At 49.3% G+C, this 20,260-nt stretch overlaps 1 protein-coding gene across 1 annotated transcript in view; it reads right to left on the minus strand.

Annotated features, from left to right (window-relative positions):
* Fanca (FA complementation group A) overlaps nucleotides 1–20,260 on the minus strand; it is a 42,835-nt gene that overhangs the window by 153 nt on the left and 22,422 nt on the right. Inside the window, exons 23-42 of the mRNA XM_055621429.1 lie at nucleotides 20,190–20,260; nucleotides 19,300–19,370; nucleotides 19,000–19,096; nucleotides 18,699–18,886; nucleotides 17,373–17,469; nucleotides 15,549–15,728; nucleotides 14,584–14,657; nucleotides 13,018–13,146; nucleotides 9,539–9,623; nucleotides 6,891–7,063; nucleotides 6,026–6,131; nucleotides 5,895–5,954; nucleotides 5,676–5,780; nucleotides 4,147–4,259; nucleotides 3,074–3,209; nucleotides 1,746–1,808; nucleotides 1,338–1,443; nucleotides 720–792; nucleotides 349–517; nucleotides 151–243 (exon numbers count right to left, since the gene is read on the minus strand). The exon at nucleotides 20,190–20,260 is cut by the window's right edge and continues 45 nt beyond it. Of these exons, the coding sequence (XP_055477404.1) occupies nucleotides 151–243; nucleotides 349–517; nucleotides 720–792; nucleotides 1,338–1,443; nucleotides 1,746–1,808; nucleotides 3,074–3,209; nucleotides 4,147–4,259; nucleotides 5,676–5,780; nucleotides 5,895–5,954; nucleotides 6,026–6,131; nucleotides 6,891–7,063; nucleotides 9,539–9,623; nucleotides 13,018–13,146; nucleotides 14,584–14,657; nucleotides 15,549–15,728; nucleotides 17,373–17,469; nucleotides 18,699–18,886; nucleotides 19,000–19,096; nucleotides 19,300–19,370; nucleotides 20,190–20,260 (2,189 nt within the window). The remainder of the gene's footprint in view (nucleotides 1–150; nucleotides 244–348; nucleotides 518–719; nucleotides 793–1,337; nucleotides 1,444–1,745; nucleotides 1,809–3,073; nucleotides 3,210–4,146; nucleotides 4,260–5,675; nucleotides 5,781–5,894; nucleotides 5,955–6,025; nucleotides 6,132–6,890; nucleotides 7,064–9,538; nucleotides 9,624–13,017; nucleotides 13,147–14,583; nucleotides 14,658–15,548; nucleotides 15,729–17,372; nucleotides 17,470–18,698; nucleotides 18,887–18,999; nucleotides 19,097–19,299; nucleotides 19,371–20,189) is intronic.

A 20,260-nucleotide genomic window follows, 5' to 3' on the forward strand; every position in this document is an offset into this window, starting at 1 on the left:
CCCCCAGGACAGCCTGAGTAAGCTGTGTGCAGATCGGGAGCTGGTGGACACTGGAGTTGTGCTGCCACCATCTCGAGTGTCACGGGGCTGGGGTTTCATTTTACCTGAGCTGTGAAATCAGCTCAGGGAGCGTAGCTCTGGGTTTGTTACCTCTGTCATGTTGGAGAAGCAGTGTTTAGGGCACTGAGGTATCAGCTGCAGCAGAAAAATACGCGCCTCTGTGGCCAGTTGTACAGGGCCGCCCTGGAGCAGAGACAGGCAGTCAAGGTTTAGGCATACTACGTTGGCACTAGCACATTTCACCTGCTGCTCCCAGAATGGCTGCCTCACAGACTTCGGGGAGCTTACTTGGAGCAATGATGGGCCTTGGAGCTTTAAGCTTTTGCTGGCCTGAGGTGATGCAATCCTGGTTTCCCCATCCACAACGAGCCGCACCAGCTTGAGGTACATGTCGACAGCAACACGCAGGAAAGCCTCTTCCTTCCTGGTGACATCTTGACTGAAGTGGGAGAGAAGACTGCAGGTAAAGGCGAGATGACAGGGCTTGAAGATGCTGAGAGGTGAGCACCAGTTAGCATAGAGACTACACAGCCATCTGTGGAACAAACTGACAAGCAACTCTCCCACCCGGTGGGAAGCCGGGGGGAGCCCTGCCTGTTCTCTGACCATGCCAGGCACAAGGGTGGGCTTCCTCACCAGACTGGCAGGAACTTAGTTACCTGTAGAAAGCAACTGGTAACAGCCTGGTGTGCTGCTCCGGGGCCAAGCGAAGGAGATACCCCAGTCCAGTATCTGCAAAACCGAGGAGTTCTTTCATCTCTGTGGAAGACTCCTGGATGTCATGTGCTTTGTGCTTTGGGAGGGGGCTGTCTAGCTGTGGTGACATTCACCAGCTGTGAGCTACCCTGAGGACACTTGTTTAGGGCTGCCAGAAAAGAGGGGTCACTTTTCCCTTGGTCTGGAAAAATGAGGTGGTATGCTCACATAGGAGAATGGGGGTGTGTGTGTTAAACCAGGAACCTCTCCCACCACTCCCCCACAATGTGCCTGTGAATAGACCATGCCAGAACGGCAACATTCTGGACCTCTGAGTGTCCCCAATGGACTTGTGTTGCTTTAAATGAGTGTGTCCTGAATTAGTACCCCAAATGAAGTAGGGTAGATACATTCAGTAAAAAGTTAAACTCTCAAAAGTTTACTCCCCAGGCTTTGTTCTTAACTGTTTGAAAATTGCTTCTGAAGAGTGACGTGGTTGCCATGGTAGCAGACAATTATATCTGCTCATCTTGGGTAGAGCCAGCTTTTCTATACTGTTCCAGGGACACATGGCTTCTCACCTGTCTCCGTCAACTGGAAGAGCATCAGCCAGGACACCTTTCTTCTTTCCAAGCACACGAGGACCTCACCACAGATGTCCACAGCCTTCAGATACTCGGCAGTGTCCTGTGATCCAGAGGAGCAGAGTTGGTGGAGAGCCAGCCTTTGTGCAGGGTGGACAAAGCTAGTTCCTTTTAACTCTCCAAAGTCCAAACTGGTGACACAACCTAAATAAAGGTGCTGCCTTGGTCCTTCTAGATGGGAAGTACCCACACCCACCAGGTGTTGTACCAGCTCTGGGGCAAGACATCAAAAAGAAGACCAAACCAGAAACAGGCTGAAATCCAGAGGTCTGAACTGAAGTCAGGCCTCCTGCCCAGCTGAGGTTACAGGCAAAAGGCTAAACTCAGCTTAAAGGTCTGACTTACCCCTTGCATCAGGTAGGATGAGAGTAGGCCCATCAAGGAAAAGAAGAGGAAGGAGATCAGCAACTAGGAGGGAAACAGTTGAAAGTCACACACTGACACTCTAGGCTAAGTGAGACCCATGCTTAGCACGTAGGTTCTTTAAGAGGATCCCAGGAGGGGGTAAAAACAAATTCACTTTTTTTTTTTTTTGAGACAGGATCTCACTGTGTAGCCCAGGCTAGCTTCAAACTCATTCCAGCAATTTTTTCTGTCTCAGCTTTCTAAGTACTGCTAGGCTTTCTACCATATAGTAGCTTATGTCATAAATTTTGGCCAACAGGGTCATTTAAAACAGTTTTTGCTACATTTTATTCATGTGTGTGTATATGCATGCAGAGGTCAAAGGAAAGCCTGTGGGAGTCAGTTCTTCCGAAGCATTAACATTACTTCTAATATTAATTCAAAGGCAATAGAAAAACAGGCTTGAGGCCCAGAGAGATGGCACATGCTTGTACCCCCAGCACTCTGGGAGGCAGAGGCAGGTGGATCAATCAAGGCCAGCCTGGTCTACAAAGTGAGTCCAGGTCAGCCAAGGCTACACAGAGAAACCAAAAATGTCTCCAAAAATGCCGGGTTGTGTGTGTGTGTGTGTGAGAGAGAGAGAGAGAGAGAGAGAGAGAGAGAGAGAGAGAAAGGGAGAGAGACGAGCATCCTTGTAAATCCTTCGGGTTTTTTATATTATAGTATCAAATGTTTGGCTCCATTGCTGGTCTAGTTTTCAGGTTGGCATGGGAGCTTTGAGCCAGCAGGAGGCCTGTGTTGAGGAGGGAGAGGGCACACAGCATGGCTTACTTCTAGTTTCCTTCTCAGACACTGGTTCCTGTTTCCTTGGTATCCCCAACCACTCTTGGCCTCCACATGCCGAATTTCCTTACAGGTCATTTGAGAACTGATTAGAGGGCATGGGTAGCTGGAACCTGTCTCTAGGGCCCGGCGCTCACGGCCTGGCCATCCTTTCACCTAGACACAGAGCTACAGCCAGTCATTACTGGGTGGTTCTGGGTTGGCCTCTGTAAGGGCCCTGCAGCACAGGCCAGTCAGTGATGTGAAAACAGAAGATGCAGACACTGGCTGGTGGCTTTGTACTAGGTTGTAGTGCAGACAAAAACAAGCCCAAGAAAAACACTTCAAAAAAGAAAAAGTAAAACATTTTACGAACGAACACTCAGCTTACGGTTTTACTCCAAAATAGAGCGACACCTCCAAATCCAACAATGCTTGTCTTTGGAAAAGGACAGCCATTAGGCACACCTCGCTAGAAGAAAGGTAGGGAAGATCCTGTGTCTTACCTCCTCTCCTTCGCAGTCCAGCCTTTTCAGATGTGTCTTGATATTTTCCTCCGTAACTTCTCTAGTTGCAAAGTGCAGTGCAGCAGCTGAGACCCAGGCTGGGCTGGGTGCTGAAGATGCTGAGGCATGGAGGAGACTGACAGAAATGTCATTGTAGAGATAAATAGGTGCTCACCTAACTGTCATGGCCCTGGCCACCAGGTATCTTTGTGTTTAACAACAAGGGCTTTCCTTTCACAAGGCAGGGGCCCCTGAGTAAATAAAGTCTGTGTCAAGTGTGTCTCCTTGGGGGGGAGCACTGGTAGGTTCAGGGTCAACCTTGTACGTAGGCTGATTATAGCATTCTGAGAGGAACCAGCTTAGTCCTGCCCACTTCATAACATGCCCGAGAGCTTTGAAGGAAGAGCTCTCAGTATCCTTGGCTGTCCATGCGGGCCTGTGATTAGGCTAGCCAAGGGAGTCTAACTTTATTACCAGCGCAGTATCTTAGTTCCCATCAGGGTAAAAGTCTGGCAGAAAACTAATGCTGTACAGTATGGGAGTCAAAGGAGTAATCTGGTCTCTTCATAGAACTAGGGTTGTTAGTACGAGGCCTACTTTAGTTGCTGAGGAGGTTTTGGAGTACTCCTGACCCGGGAAGGACACAGAAGCATCACGGATTCAAAACTAGCTACCAGAAGGAAGGCCTCGATAAAGATTACTGTCTGGCTGATGCCTTCTAAGAACCCCCTCAATGCTGCAGGATCTCAGTGGTCCTGAGGGCGGCCAGGACCTCCAGGCCTCTATAGTGATGGAAGAACTGAGAAGCTGATTCCTGCCCCTTCCTCTCCCCCAAGTGCTGCCTGCCTTGGGCCTCTGGGATACCCATGTGCTAACAAACTTTAGCGCAGAATCCAGGGCCAGGATGAGCTGGGATCAAAGCCGGCCTGGATTAAGACCTGATGAAACCAGACTTCATGAAGGCTTGAGCAGCTTCCCTAGGCAGGCCAGCAGCTCAGCCCACTGCTTCCCTTTCATTCTCAGAGGGTGTCCAAGGAGCAGCAGGGCTCCCCCTTGACACTGCTTCAGCTTACTTGCTAGCAAACTCCCGGGCTTCCTGTAGCCTCTGTAGCTCTTGAGGTAGTGTGCTCTGGTAACGTTTCCTCCACCAACCACACAACAGCGGCTGGAGACTGGACCACCACAACTATGGGAAGTGAAAGATCAAGAAACAGATTAATTAAGGACATTGTTTTAGGGAGCTGGAGAGATGGCTCAGTGGATAAGAACACTGTCTGCTCTTCTAGAGCTCCCGAGCTAAACTCCTGGCAACCACATTCTCAGAACCATGTGTTCTCAGAACCATGATGCCCTCTTCTGGCGTGCAGGTGTGCAAGCAGATAGAGCACTTATATATATAAAAAAGAGAGAAGGTCATCTTCGACAACTCTGAGGCCCCTTAGCCAACATCCACATACCTTACTGGCAGTCAGCGGAATTCCTGAGAGCTCCACACAGCTCACTCTGCACTGCTGTGCAGCTTTATCTTAGCTTTTTGAGACAGTATCATTATGCATATAGCCCTGGCTGTCCTGGAACTTGCTCTGTACACCAGGCTGGCCTTGAATTTAGAGATCCTGCCCACACCTGCCTCTGCCTCCCAAGTGCTGGGATTAAAGGTGTGTGACACTGTGTCCAGTGTTATTCTTAAGGACAAGGTTTACAGGGCGGAAATACCCTATAATGTTGGCATTGAGCTGGCTGGCCTCTGTATGGTGGGCTGAGAACTACTGTCCAAATACAGAATAATTAATCTATCATAAATTCCAGCCAGTGAGCTACAAATTGAAATGAAGCTGTCCATGGCTTGACCTATCCATCTCCCCTTTGGTTACATAATGAAGCAGGGGGAGGCACCAGGGGACCTGGGAAACCTCAGAAGCCCTTCCTGGGACCAGTCACTAACACCTGCAGGTCGCAGCTCTGATTTCGGATGCATAGCAGCCGACATGGAGCTGCCAGTGAGCAAGTGGTCGTTGAGGACTTTGTGATGGGATGGAACCAGTGGGTGGTCACAGCACCGAAGAGCAGAGGATGTCCTCTGCTGTGAGCTCTACCGACCTTATTTTTTAAACTGTTTTTAACGTGTGTTGTTTTGCCCTTATGTATGTTTCCATATCCCATATGGGCACGGACCTGGTGCCTTATAGAGGTCAGAAGTAGGCGACAGACCCCTGGAACCTAAGATCTGATGATGAACTAACATGTGAGTGCTGGGAACTAAATGGGTAGAGTAACCAGTGTTTCTAACACGGAGTCGCTACTCTAGCCCCTCCTCACATCTTGTGAATCCCAACAACCGGGGGGGAACACTGAACCTCTTGGGAAATAACCAAGATGAGGGTCTGTGAGATGTCTCAACAGGAAAAGGCCCCTGTTGCTAAACTTGATGACCTGAGTCCAATCCCAGGGTCCTATTCCATGGGAAAAACGAACTGACTCCTCCAAGTTGTTCATTCACCTCTGTGCATGAATACATACAGAGAGACTGGTGTGGGGGTGGAGAGGGGAAAATTAAATTAATTAATTAAAAAAAAAAAAAAACCAGCAGGGCCAGACCTACCAGTGCTGAAGTCAGAATCAGGGGACACTCCGTTTGGCACTCTTTCAGGATCAGGTTGGCCACCAATGCTGGGTCTTGACTTCGAAAACACACATTAAGGAGCCCCTGCAGCAAGAATACACAGCAGCTCAGCAGTCTGGCAACCCAGGGACCCTCAGAACCCGGCCCTGAAGGGCAGCATCAGGCACCCTAGCAGTTACACAGGAGGGGCTGACTTACCCTGAAGAAGTGGATGGTAACATCATGGGTCAGGGCACTGCCTTGGCAGCAAAAGTTTCTCTGTAGAACAGTTCGAAGTCAGCACAAAGCCAACAGAGGCAGAAAGGCCCGCCCAGAACGTTCACACATACCAACTCGGAGTTGACCAGGTCGAAGAACTCCTCACAGCTGTGGGACAAGGGCTGTCTGGCCTGGGGGTTGCCCACGAGGACAGACGGAGGCAGGCGGAGGAGAAGCCTTGGAAGGAAGGGGGTGCATCGTGTTGAAGACAGACAACACCGAGACAGGGCGCCCCTTCCCGGCTCAAACTCTGTTACACAAATACTTTCCAGAACAAACGATGCTACTGGAACCACAGCCATGGTCAGTTCCCATTGCCCAACAGCTGTCTCTGTTCCTGACTCTTAATTCCTGCTTACACACTGCAGATAGCCCAAATATGCTTCATAAAATACATTCATATAAATGTTTTTATAAAAATATAAAGAAATAAGATTTCAACAACCAGGTAGCAGGATGCACCACTGACTAAGGGAGCAACCCCCCCCTTAAAAAAAAAAAAAAAGATTCATTATGTATAGTGTTCTGCTTGCATGTATGTCTGCACACCAGAAGAGGAAGGACACCAGATCTCATTATAGATGGTTGTGAGAAACCATGTGGGTGCTGGAATTGAACTCAGAATCTCTGGAAGAACAGCCATTGTTCTTAACCTCTGAGCCATCTCTCCAGCCCAAGGAAGCAATCCTTAACTAGAGAATTCTATTATGAAAATGGTTGCACTGCACTTTAAGAGACATGTTTATAGTATATACATGCTTACAGAGGGATTCTCAAGTCTGAGTAGGAAGACTTGAATCCAAAGCCCCTTTTACACTGTCACACTTGTTCCTAGAAGAGCCAAGAGGCTAACTAAAACCATCTCAAGCTTGAAGAAGACACAATAGAAACAATCAACTTTAGTGGAAGCTAAGGCCAGCTGCTGCCGTCTGTTACCGTTTGCACAGGAGCAGCTCTTGCTGTCTCTGAAGGCGAGCAGCCATGCTGTCTGCCCTTGCCAGAGCTTGCAGCCGGCTTCTGAACACCCGGAAGAGAAAGTGACTCTGAGAAGCTGAACAGCCGGAGGGCACAGAGGACCCTGGGTCCAGCTCCAGGTCCACAGTCATCTCCTGGAAAAGAGCAAGAGAGACAGTTTCACCCTCTAGCTCTGCTCTCTCTCCAAACCTGAGTCAGGGCAGGAAAGTTGTCATGCCTCACTCTGCGTCTTTAGCTGAGGACCTGAACCCTGAGTTTGGGATGACTGTCTCCATGGGATGGGGAAGGAGGAGGAACAAGACACAACCTGTCCCAGGTGTAGACCTTTTGGCAGATCTGCTAGCTCAAGTACTGGGAGACAAATGTAGGAGGACTGAAATCTCATGGGCCTGCTGGGTTAGCACTTGCCCAGGGCATACAGGTTCAAGCCCCCAACACCACAGAAACAAACAAGGAGACAATTTTGTAATTGTAAACATAAAAGAGCACAAGGAGTTCCCATCATACCTCACCCAGATTGCCCTGGCATTCTGCCCTTTGTCACTTTCTTCTCAAAGCAGACAGGTGTACACAATCCTGCCCTTCTGCTACTTTCTGCTCAGTGTAGACACGTGTATTCACACAGACACATCTCTGCCCTTCTGCTACTTTCTGCTCAGTGTAGACACGTGTATTCACACAGACACATCTCTGCCCTTCTGCTACTTTCTGCTCAGTGTAGACACATGTGTATTCACACAGACACATCTCTGCCCTTCTGCTACTTTCTGCTCAGTGTAGACAGGTGCACACACACATGCAGGAATGAGCTGAAGGTTAGGGTCAAGCCAACATTTTGCTGTCACAGCTCCTGAATTTTGGAACTTTTCTAAATACTTGTTTTGGTTTTTAAACTTTTTTTCAAGAGAATAACGTGATTTTTTTAAAACACCACAGGATATTCCGCGTGCCCCAAATAACTGAATACACTCTGGGCCTGAATCTGGATCTTGTATATTGTTCTTTTAAAAACATGCTGGGAAATCCAGGACTGGTTTCCTCAGTCCCACCTGGGGGCCATGTCGTCAGCAGACAGCACAGGCCTAACTAAGCATAGAGGTAGCTGCTCTGCATCTCTGCCATTCATCTTGGCTTCATCCAGGGGCCAGGCGTTCCGAGCACTCCCATCAGCAGCACTGCCTGCGGGGTGAAGGAGGCGGGCGTGCGTGCGTGCGTGCATGCGTGTGTGTGTGTGTGGCGGGAGAGGGGGGCATGGCCCGACGGTGTGGAGACACATCCTACCTATGCAACAGAAATAATATTCTTGGCACCCATAGGTAGTTACTGCTTCTTGTCTGGCCCTAAAGGCCATAGGCAGGCTAGGCAATGTCTATCAGGTTTTTTTTTGAGACAGGGTTTCTCTGTATATCCTTGGCTATCCTGGACTCACTTTGTAGACCAGGCTGGCCTCAAACAGAGATCCACCTGCCTCTGCCTCCTGAATGCTGGGATTAAAGGTGTTTGCAATGACTGCCTAGCCTCAGGTTATCTTTTGACATCTAAGAAAAATGGATGGGGGGAGGGACAAAGGTCAAGATGAAAGGTCAGGTGCTTTGGGTTTCCTATTCTGTAGGATGTTCTCATTTTTCAGTGAGTTCCTCAGTACTTATCACCTACAATCCCTTTAATTCCTCCACATTTCTGAATTCAGGGCCTCAAGGAATGGTAGCACAGAATACACACGTATGACTGTGTCTAGTAAAATTACATGTACTATTATAGTTTGCATCTGAAATGTGCTCTAAAGGCCAGGTTCTGAAAGCCTGCCCCCAGAGCACCAGCACTCAGACGTGAACGACTCCTGTGGGCTCTGACCTCGTCCATTGCTGGAGATATGCCTGATTGGACTACTGGGAAGTGGTAAAAGCAGGTGAAAGGTCAGGCCTGGCTGGAGGAAATACTCCACCTTATCCCCAGGTCCCTTGTTCCCTGCTCCTCGGATGCTAGGAGGTGAACAGCCACTGTCTACTATATCCTGGTGTCAAGTCCTGACTGGTCACAGGACCATGGCAACAAGGGCAAGTGCCTGCAATCAGGAAGCAAACCTTTGCTCCTTTAAGCTAACTTTCTCGGCTTCTGGCCACAGTGACAGAAGACTGAGACCTGTGCTCCTGAGGGCAGCCAGCGTGGGGGGTTTGGAAGTAGGCTAGCTAGAAGACACGAGCCGAGGGGCACGCCATGGAGCACCACCCTGGAGCATCAGCGACATCGCTGCATTCTCTTGTTCATGTGGGGACGCCCTACAGAGCCTGAAAACCCATGTGCTCTCTCCCTGCTACACATGAGCTTGTTAAGGTCACTTCTCAAGAGTCTTCAGGAATAACGGCACAGAAGCTGTGACAAAAGCAGTTTTGCTGCCGGAGTTTGCATGTTTCAAAGTCGGGAGACTGTTTTGGCATCACAGCTGTGTCTGATGCTCACTGTTTCTCTAGGCCTTAGCAATGGTGTGGGTAATACAAGTTTCTACTGTGTTCTGTTGAGATGGTCACCATTATGCAAACTGATCACACACACCTTCACAGAGGACGGGTCTGTGAAGCAAACACAGAGCCCTCCTGACTCTAACTCACCTGCAGCCGAGAAAGGAGAGCCTCATTTCCCCTGCGGCCTCCACGAACCACGTCAGAGTGCTCTGAATGCTCGTAACTCTTCGAGCTGAAAATAAAACAAATGCCTACTCCATACTGTCCAGCAGTACTCACCCAGCGCCCATTTCCCCTCCTGCCTTCACAGGGCAGTGTCCGCCTAACTGACAGCACGAAACGCCCAGCAAGTACAAAGAACAGCGGATACCCACATGTAGTTTTAGCATTCAAGAGGCAGAGACAGTTTGCAAGTTTGATGCCAGCTTGGCCAACACAGCATGTTCCAGGCTAGCCAAGGGTAAACTGAAAGAGCTTATCTAAAGAAAAGGTTAATGTTTGTCGGGGGCTGGAGAGATGGCTCAGGTTAAGAGCAATGACTGCTCTTCCAGAGGTCCTGAGTTCAATTCCCAGCAACCACAAGGTGGCTCACAACCATCTATCTAATGCCATCTTGCAGATAGAACGTTGTATGCATAATAAATAAATCTTAAAAAAAAAAAAAAAAAAGAAAGAATGTCGGGTACCATAAGGGGTGAGGTGGATCCTAGCACCCACAGAACATGCTGGGTGGCTGGAAACAGCTCCAGGGAGCCAACACCTCTTCTGGCTTCTGCATTTGTGCGTGACATAAACATGAACAGCCCCCCAAACACACACATTCACATACATACAGCCCTCCCCGCTGGTTTCTCTGTGTTTCCCTAATTGTCCTGGAATTGCTCGTTAGACCAGGCTGGCTTTGAACTCCCTGAGATCTGCCTGCCTGTTTCCTGAGTGATGGGATCAAAGACATATGCCACCATTGCCTGACTACCAAAGAAAAATGTATCAAAACTAAGTGTAATTTGTCATAGCAGGTTTAACACTCCCAAAACTAAATCATACAGTTAATAGTGGCACAAAAACCAAAACCACATGATCACAGCAATAGCCTGCACAAAACGCATTTGACAAAATTTATACGTTAACATGGAAGAATTATTCAATAAACTAGGAGCAGAATAAGATTTCCTCAACATGATACAGGACATCCATGAAAGACCTAAAGCAATTGTCACATTCAACAATGAAAGACTAAAAGTTTTCCCATTAAGATCAGAAATAGGATAAAGATGTCCTCTCTACCACCTCTCTTTAATTGCATTCTACAGCCAGGGCACCTGAGTAGGTAAAAGAAACAAAGGCTTTTAAACTAGACGTGAAAAAGCTGAATGGCATGCAGTCACAAGACATGAGTTCACATACAGTGAGGCCTAAGTAACTCATTCCAAAAGAACCTCCACAGTAAAATACTGAGTCTGCTGGATGAATATATAAAACTCAGTTGTCTTTCCATATGTTATCCATGAATAATTTGTTTTAAAAAGGCAGTAATTCTACTCACAGTCACACTGAAAAGAACAAAATACGTAGGCAGGAGGATCTCTGGCCTTCAAGGTCAGCACAGTTTACATGTCAAGTCCTCCGGTAGAAAGAGCTACATGGTGAGACCACGTCTTAAACCAAGAAACAAAAATAAAATACTTAATGCAGTTCCTATCATGAGCCCAGGTGGTTTCTATAAAAAAATCAATAGCCTGATCCTAAAATTCAAACGAAGTAACAAGGCAATCTTTAAAAGAAGCAATGCCGGAAGACTCGAACTTCCAAATTTCAAGACTTCTTCAAAAGCTACTGTACAGACCAATACACTGAAACAGCAGACAGAACCAGGAGTCCAGAGATAAACTCTCCTGTAAGGGGACAACTGACCTATGACAGGGACAGCAAGACCATCCCAGGGGAAAGTACAGTCTTTTCAATAAAGACACACACAAGAGTAAAGTAAACCCTCATCTCACATGAAACAGGTAAAACCTAAGTATAAGAGCTAAAGGAAGAGCAGGCGAGTCAGACTTCACCAAATTCACTCTTGTTAATAGTGAAGAACATCAAAGGGGTGAAAAGACAACTCAGGGAACAAGAGAAAACATGTACATGTCATCTGTGTGCTCTAATAAAGTGCCACAGCTCAGTAAGATAGGATTGGGGTGTGGGCTGGAGAGGTGGCTCCGCAGCTAAGAGCACTGGCTGCTCTTCCAGAGGTCCTGAGTTCCATTCCCAGGAACCACATGGGGGCTCACAAACACCTATAGTGGGATCTGCTGCCCTCTGCTGGCGTGCAGGTGTGCATGCAGATAGAGCACTCACCCACAAGAGATAAAGGTATTGAGGTGTACTCGGAGGCAGGGCACCTTTGTAGGCTGTGTGTCCCCTGGGTTTCATGTCTAGCTAGTGTGGGGAGGGGGAGAGGCAGGAAAAGGATTCTAATAGATATTTCTCTAAATGTCTAAGATCACAGTAAAGAAGAGGGGGGGAACCTTCAAATAAAAACTACAATGAAGACTAGTGCAGTAGCTGAATCCCAGCAATCTGGGAGGCAGAGGCAGGTGGATCTCTGTGAGCTCTAGGCCAGCCTGGTCTACAGAGTGAGTCCAGGACAGCCAAGGCTACATAGTGAAACCCTGTTTTTAAAAAACAAAAACAGGGGCTGGAGAGATGGCTCAGAGGTTAAGAGGACTGGCTGCTCTTCCAAAGGTCCCGAGTTCAACTCCCAGCAACCACATGGTGGCTCACAACCATCTGTAATGAGATCTGGTGTCCTCTTGTGTCATGCAGGTGTACATGTAAGCAGAACTCTGTATAAATAATAAATAAATTAATTTAAAAAAACAAACAAAACAAAACAAAACAGAGTGTGGGGCTTGGTGGCTCACGCCTGTAACCCCAGCACTCAGGGAGGCAGAAGCAGGAAGACTGCTGAGTTCGAGGCCAGCCAGGTCTACAAAGCAAGTCTGGCTACCCAGAGAAACCATGTCTCGAAAGACAGACAGAAAGAGAGAAAGAAAAGAAACAAACAAAACCTGTAATAAAATAGCACTTCATATCCCAGAATGGCTATTAACCAAAAATCAGAAAATATCAGTGTTGGTAATGGTGTGAGACCCCTTGAATCCATTCTACTGCAGGTAGACTGTGAAATAGAGCCAGTTTGTGAAAATTAAAGAAAGAAAAGAAGTACTATTTTCCACCAACCCACGCCTGTGCATATGCCCAGGAGAAAGAAGAACTCTGGGCTCCACAAAAACCTAACCACAAGTGGCCACAGAATGTTACTCTCTACAGCTGAACAGCAGAAACAAGCCACGTGACTACCACTGGAAGGATGGATGAAAAAGATGATGTAAACTGTTCAGTGGCACTGACCCTTCCCCTTTGCTGTGTCTCCATTACGGTTCTAGGTCAGTTGGGACACTGCGTGAGGCTGTCTCAAAAGCAAAGCCTTCCTGCGGTGCCACTGCCCTGACCACACACAGACGGTGCCATGCAGGAGACAGACACTCTGCAAGGGCATGAGGCACTCCCGCGCTGATCTGTGCCGTCACCAGCAGGCAGCAGGCGCTCTTGAGTACCGTGTGGCTGACCTCTGGTAGAAATCCATCAGCTCGCTGACAAGGACTGTGCATGCCAGTTCCAGGTCTCCACCGCAGCCTCCCGAGGCGGCCGGTGCTGGGAAGTAGTGCTCGTAGATTGCCCACTGGTGGAAGTCCTGCCTGCAACAGGTAAATGGGAGTCAGAACTGAGGCGGGAGTTATGGCCAGTGTCCCTAACATCCTCCAGTGGGCTCCCTCTGAGGAGCACACACTCTGGCCACTGGGCAAAGGGCAACCAGCATCAGCAGCCCAAGAACTCAGGGTGGAGTGAGGCTTCACTGTCTGCAAGGCCACGGCAGAGCCCACCCTCAGGGCAAGTCTGTAGCCAAGGCTGAGGCAGGGTGTTAGCCCTGAGGGTGACGGCTGACATCTGTGAGCCCAGTAGGCAGATCAGCTCTGCCCATGCAGACTGACGCCAACTGACTGCCCATGCAGGAACCCAGCACAGCCCAACGAGAGCAGCCAAGCCAAAGAGAGAGGCACCACCTTCGCTGAAGGGAAGGGTCTCAAGGACAGGGGGACTGTGGTCCAAGAGATGGAAACAGCCAAATGCAAGTGAGTTATCTCACACAGGGGGAGGGGAAGCTGTCCCTGTGATCTGAGATGTGCACAGAATCCACTCCAGTACCAGAAGTGTGATGAAAGCAGGAAGGACGACTGAAGGTGGGATTATCTGTGGGGTGCGCCCCTGGCATGCACAAAGCCTGTGTTTCCACCCCAGCTCTGCAGAAACGGGGAAGAAGAGAACCCTAAGACACATCTAAATACAACCTCAAGGTGCAGTGACCCAACGGGCTCGCTAAAAAGTGAGGCTCATGAGGCTGGTCAGACGGCTCGGCTGTTGAGCGCTGGGCGCTCCTGCAGAGACCGGGTTCAGCTCCCAGCACTGACATGGCAGCTACATCTGCCTGTAACTTCAGCTCCGAAGAATGGGCACCTTCTTCTGGCCTCCGTGGGGACCTCCCCCCGCAGGACCCCTCCCCCCAACGGTACACCCATACACATAAAATAAAAATAATCATCTTTTTAAGTGAGGTTAGAGGTCTTAAAAGCAAAAGCAAACCCCAGCCGCGCTGTACTCAGTTTTTGGGCCCACCTCGAGGAGCCTGCCGACCCATGCACCCCCATTGCCTCAAGACGAACAGCCTGCTCTGTTGTCCCTACGGTCACTTGCTCTTACAGGGCCTATCTGTCTTGCAGCCTCAGACCACTCCTTGTGTCTACTGTGGCTTTAGCAAAGTGCACAGAATGTATACACACTGTCAGTGTGGGCTCTGGTGGGGGTAGGGTCCTGTACAGGCCTCATCATCTGTCTTTATCTGTACACAGGTGCCGTGCGTGCGTGCGTGTGTGTGTGTGTGTGTGTGTGTGTGTGCGCGCGCGCGCATGTTGTCTCCTGGATCATTCTGGCACACTTAAGTTCAATGTTTCTTCAAGAAGAAATGAATGGCTGAAATGGTGCTCCCCAGCTGCTAGCTAAGCTGAGCTCCGTGCTTACAGTGGCCGTACGGAACACACTGACAAAGTATGAGCGGCCAGTGCTTGAACCCTTCTTACCTCTCAGTGTCTGAGAGAACATCAGCTTCAGGCTGAATTTCCAACTCCAGCTGTATCCAATCTTTGTACGTTAACTGCGTGACAGAAACATTCAAGGCAGGGAGGATGAAGCACAGAAATCACACTGTTTATAGGCATCTGCCAAAGTCCTGAGCCAGCCGCGGCAGCGCACGCCTTTAGTCCCAGCACTTGGAGGCAGAGGCAGGTGGATCTCTGTGAGTTTGAGGCCAGCCTGTGAGTCCAGGACAGCAGAGAAACCCTGTCTTTAAAAGCCAAAACAAAACCCTGAAGCCCCATGAAGATCTGTGTTCATGCTGTAATGAAATGGAGAACTGAGGCATACAGAAACTTACTGTTTATAAGCTCTGAATATGAAATGAAAACTGCTGACGCCAGTTGTTTTGCCTGTCTGAGATCTGGTCTTACTTTGTCCTGAGGCTGGCCTCACACTTGTGGCAATCCTGTTTCAGTTCCCTAAGGGCTGGGATTACAAGCATGCGCTACCACACCTGGACACACTGGCATACTATTTACCTTCAAATAACCTGTTCCTGGCTAAACTATTATTCCACCCGGTGGTGCAGTGTTTAATCCCAGCACTCAGGACAGAGGCAAGAGGATGTCTGTGAGTTTGTGATGGCCTTTCTGTCTCTGCTTCCAGAAGAAGCATCAACTGGAAACTTGGCACTCTTTGAACCAACAAAGACACCAAGACAGCAAAGCATCACAAGACTGAAAAGTGCCTGTGGGGAGAGGCCGAGCACAGCAAGGGCTTTCTGGAGTATTCCTACCACTTCAGAGACCCTGGTGGCTTCAATCCAGCCAAGTATTGTTTCAGCCTCTCAGGAGACACAGAGCCTGCTTATACACGGGCTTCTTCTAATTCCCACCCCGAACACATGCACGGACACACACACACAAAGACAGTCAGCACACATGACATAGCAGAAGACATGGAGACCTACATAAAACTTGTTCTCCTTCAGCAGCTCTTGGAAGCTGTTCCATCTCCACAGAGCGAGAGCAGCACTCTGCCAGTCTGCAGAAGGGAGGTACAAGGGTCTCCAGGGGACATGCGCTGCTGTGCACTCGGTAGGACAAGGCTCTCTGGCTTCCGAGAACAGTCTTAACATAACGAACTGAAACTGAAACAGACAGTGAATGTTCACAGTGAGAAGGAAATTCACAAGATCACAGCCGGAACCACACTCACCAGGAGACCCTACATCACCCTCTTGGGATGCAGAGCAGGGGAGGAGCTGGAGAGCAGGGCTCCTAGGGTCTTCCTAAGCCCTGGCCTGGCTGGTGAAGGTTTGGCGGTGCCCCACTGGGAGCTGAGGGCGGCTCTCTGGGGTTCGCTGGCTGCAGCCCAGGGTAGAACGTTGCCCTCCGTGAGCTAGCAGTGAGAGCCAACTGACTGGACCAGACATGTGTCTCCCCAGTGACATACTCCCAGCATTTCTTGCTTATGTGGGACAGATGAGACTCTCTGCCCCTATTTAACAAGAACTATTCAAGCACTGAGCGTTTGCTTAGACAAAGACCATGCTGGGTCTCCGATCTCCACCCAAGCCCTAGGCCCAGGTCTCTCCAAGCTCGGTGCAGCCTGGATTCCCTGGATGTTTATCTGGGCCTGTGAGTAGATTTTTCCAAAGCCTGCCTGATGAGTCTTTATTATTTGGAGACAGGGTCTCATTGAAGCCCAGGCTGACCCCGACCCTGGCCAAAACTGACCCTGAATGAACCTCAACTCCTTTATCTTCAGCTCCTGAATGTTGAGGTTAAGGGTGTGACGCATCTGGTTTATGTGGTGCTGGGACCAAATGCAGACTTTTTGTTAGGCAAGTGCTTGACTGAGTTACTTGATCAGCCCTAATGTTAGTGTGCGTGTGTGTGTGTACACACACACGCGCTCGCAAGCCCAGAGGCCAGAAGGATTCCTTAAAACTGGAGTTAGAGAAGGCACTTATACATGCTAGGATCTACCCTCCAGTCTTAAGAATGGAGCAGCCAGTGCTCTTAACCACTTTCTAAATCCCTATTTATGTCCATTTATATATCGTCTGAGTGTGTGTGTGAAAAGGCACGTGTGGGCAACTTACAGGAGCTGATTCTCTCACTTCCAACATGGGTTCCAGGGATTGTACTCACTTCCTCAAACCTGGCAGCAATCTTCACCCACAGAGCCATTATGCTAATCCCCGTTTGCTTGCTTGCTTATCCATCCACCCACCCACCTACCCACCCATCCATCCATCCATCTATGAGAGCAGATTTCTTTCTCTCCTTTTTTTTTTTTAAAAAAAAAAAAAAAAGATTTATTTATGTATATGAGTGTTCTATCTGCATGTACTATATACCTGCATGCCAGAAGAGGGCATCAGATCCCAGTATAAATGACTGTGAGCCACCATGTAGTTGCTGGAAATTGAACTCAGGACCTCTGGAGGAGCAGCCAGTGCTCTTAACTGCTGAGCCATCTCTCCAGCATAAAAAGTTTTGTTTTGTTTTAAATAAATAAATCTTATCATTTAACTTACCTGAGCTATAACTGTCAGTATCCATGCAGAGGAGTAGCATAGAACTAACAGCTGTTGTCTTAGCCCCAATTTAAACTCAGAAAGAGATGCAACAGCAGTATTCAGCATTGAATAACCTCAGGCAGGCAGGCAGGTTGTCCCCAAGAGAGCCTGACATATCATGCACCCACGCACTGAGATTAAACACAAGAAAGCCGCAGAAGCCAGAGACCTTCAGACCAAAAAGCAGGAGGAATCTGAAACACGTACCTTCTTGATCAGGCCTGGAGATAAGTACTTGTGCAAGGAAGCACAGGGATGTTCAGAGAACTTGCATAAACAGTAAGAAATTGCTGCTGTACAGAATCTGCAATAAAGGAAAAGTAAACTGAATTCTCCGAACCAACCTCGGTGTGTTCTGAGGTGCCCGGCCTGAGCATCACTCCTTGATCTGAAGAACTGTTGGACCACCGTAGTTTCAGGCTCAGTGTCTCCTGTGAGGGAGATGCTGCCTCCTAAAGCTCACACCCACACTGAAGGTAAGGACACGACACGCAGACACACAGTGGCATGTGCGAGCAGAGGCACACTTGCTCGTTGTGTGCGAAGAGCCACACCAAGAAACAAAAGCAATGAGGTGTACACGGCCTGTCTTTTGGACCAGTCAGGTCGTTCAACGAAGGGCCCAGTCAGGAAGGCTGGTGCAGGAACCTCTAGCTTAGGTGAGCATGACTTGTTGGGTATTTTGTTTTGATTTGTGTAAGAGCCTGAAGAACTAAATAGAAATGTGCTTCACCTCTTAGGAGGAAACAGTATCTGTGTTACAGCCTCAGCCACCTGTGTGGAGACATGACCTTCTGCATGTGCTCACATGACACTGCAGGGGAAGAGACAACAGAGAACAACGTCAGGAAGATGGAGGAAACAGCAAGAAGGGAAGGAAGACAAAGGGAAGAGCACACTGAGCCGGCGTCACCATCCACGCCTGGCGGCCTCACCTCATCCAAAAGCGCCCAGGAATGTCACGGGGCAAAATGAGATAACTAAAGATTGAGTCCAGCCTCGTTCATGCTAAGCATGTTCTGTCACTGACTGTGGCCCATCCCTGGTCTCTCATTTCCTTTTTAATTTTACTTTTCTTTTACGTGTATGGATGTTTTGCCTGCATAGATGGTTGTGCACCAAGCAGGTGTGATGGGTGCCCATGGAAATCAGAAGAGGGTGTCGGATGCTCTAGAAATGGATGTGGGCTGCCATGTGGAGCTGGAACAGATCCTGCATCCCCTTGACAGCAGCCAGCATTCTTCAAGATTTTGTGTGTGTGTTGTTGTGCATACAATGTTCTGTTTGCAAGTATGCCTGCATGCCAGAAAATGGTTGTGAGCCACCACGTGGTTGCTGGGAATTGAACTTAGGACCTCCGGAAGAGCGGCCAATGCTCTTAACCTCTGAGTCGTCTCTCCAGTCCCCAGCAGCCAGTGTTCTTCACCATCTCTCCATCCCATCTCCCTAGCCCATGGTCCCTCATTCTCATTTGCTGAATACTTACTACTTTTCAAGAAGGGAAAACTGCTGAGGGACTCAGCCAGGCCTTACCTCATGCAAAAGAGCAGGGACTCCCTTGTGCGGCAGGTCAAGAGGCTGCTCAAGAACTCAGGGACACAGAGGCTGCTGGCAGGACCGTGGACACCTGAATTCACCTCTGGAAGCACAGACCTGGCCTCGCCCAGATGGACGGCAAGAGCTGCCAACCCCAGGACATGAGTGGCACTCAGGCTTGGGCCCTGAAATACGGACAAAGGCAGTGACAGTCTGTTCCCTAGCTAGATGGCTCAAAGGCCACGCAAAAGCATCAGCCTAGGCTCACTGCAGCTTTGAGTGACCTACAGGGGCCTACCTGGTGATAGAGCAGCTGGCAGAGCCGAGTGAGTACTGCAGGGAAAAGCGTGTGTCCACAAAGCGTCCTCACGAAAAGGGCAGCCCAGGGGCTCTGCCTGGAGATGGAGAACAGGCCGGTCAGAGGCCTAGGAAAGGGCCAGGGCTCTTCCAAACAGTGGCCCTTGTGTAACACAGACCATCAGCAGTCTCCACTGCAGTCCCCATCTGGCAAAGCTCAGCCTCGTCGCCCATCTTGGGAACAGAGTTGCCTCGCTCAGCCCGTGGTCTTAGCACCACAGCAGACGGAAATCGCCCTTACCTCTCTGGGGACACAAAGCTAGAGGCTGCCATTAGGTTCTGACAGAAGGCCGTGAGCAGGAGATCCACCACCTGGGAGGAGACGCACCACAGTGAGGCTTCGGCCTCCTACATCTGAGTGTCAGGAAGCAGGCCTAGGCACAAAGGGCCGTAACCAGGGCTGCACTTAATTCTTATTTATGTTGTGAATGTTGCATGTGTGAAGGCCAGGTGGCAACCGTCAGGAGTCTGTTCTCTGCTGCCACCTCTCGGGAAATGGGGATCAAATTCAGGCTGTCAGGCTTGCATTTAGAAAGGAAGTTTCGGGGCAAGTTGGCACCAAATCCATGGGACTGAACCAGTACGTGTTAGCACACAAGCTAGAAACTTGAGCATGCCTGGGGGGAAGGCAGGAAAACATTAGTTGCAAGGGAGAAAGGGGTAAACATATGGGCTCAGCCTCGGAAACAGACTTTGCCGCGCAGGCTTCTTGAAAATGCAGGAGCACGCCACCGGAGCGGCCCTGTAATCCCTGCTCTCGGGACATGGAGACACAAAGCTCAGTTACAAAGTGATTTAAGAAACATTTCTTTAGGGGGGCTGGAGAGATGGTTCAATGGTTAAGCGCACCGGCTGCTCTTCCCGAGTCCAAGTCCCATCACCCACATGGCAGCTCACAACTGTTTATAACCCCTGTTTGAGGGGATCCAACTCCCTAACACATACAGGCAAAATACCAATGTATATAAAATAATAAAAATAAATAAATAATTTAAAAAAAAAAGAACATTTTTAGCTAAAAGCAGGCTGGCCAACGGTGGCACGGTCAGTGCCTGAGTGACCAACCCCTCACCGCACACCTTCTGCATCAGCCAAAGAGGCTGCCCCAGTCCGGAGGCCTCTCAGACGTACCGCCTCGTCCTGTCTCTGGAGTATGGGAGTAAGGACACTGAGCTGAATCTTTGACCTCCGGAGGCTGCCAT

This window comes from Psammomys obesus, unplaced genomic scaffold (assembly GCF_907164565.1).
Source record: "Psammomys obesus unplaced genomic scaffold, mPsaObe1.curated_primary_1811, whole genome shotgun sequence".
Lineage (NCBI taxonomy): Eukaryota > Metazoa > Chordata > Mammalia > Rodentia > Muridae > Psammomys > Psammomys obesus.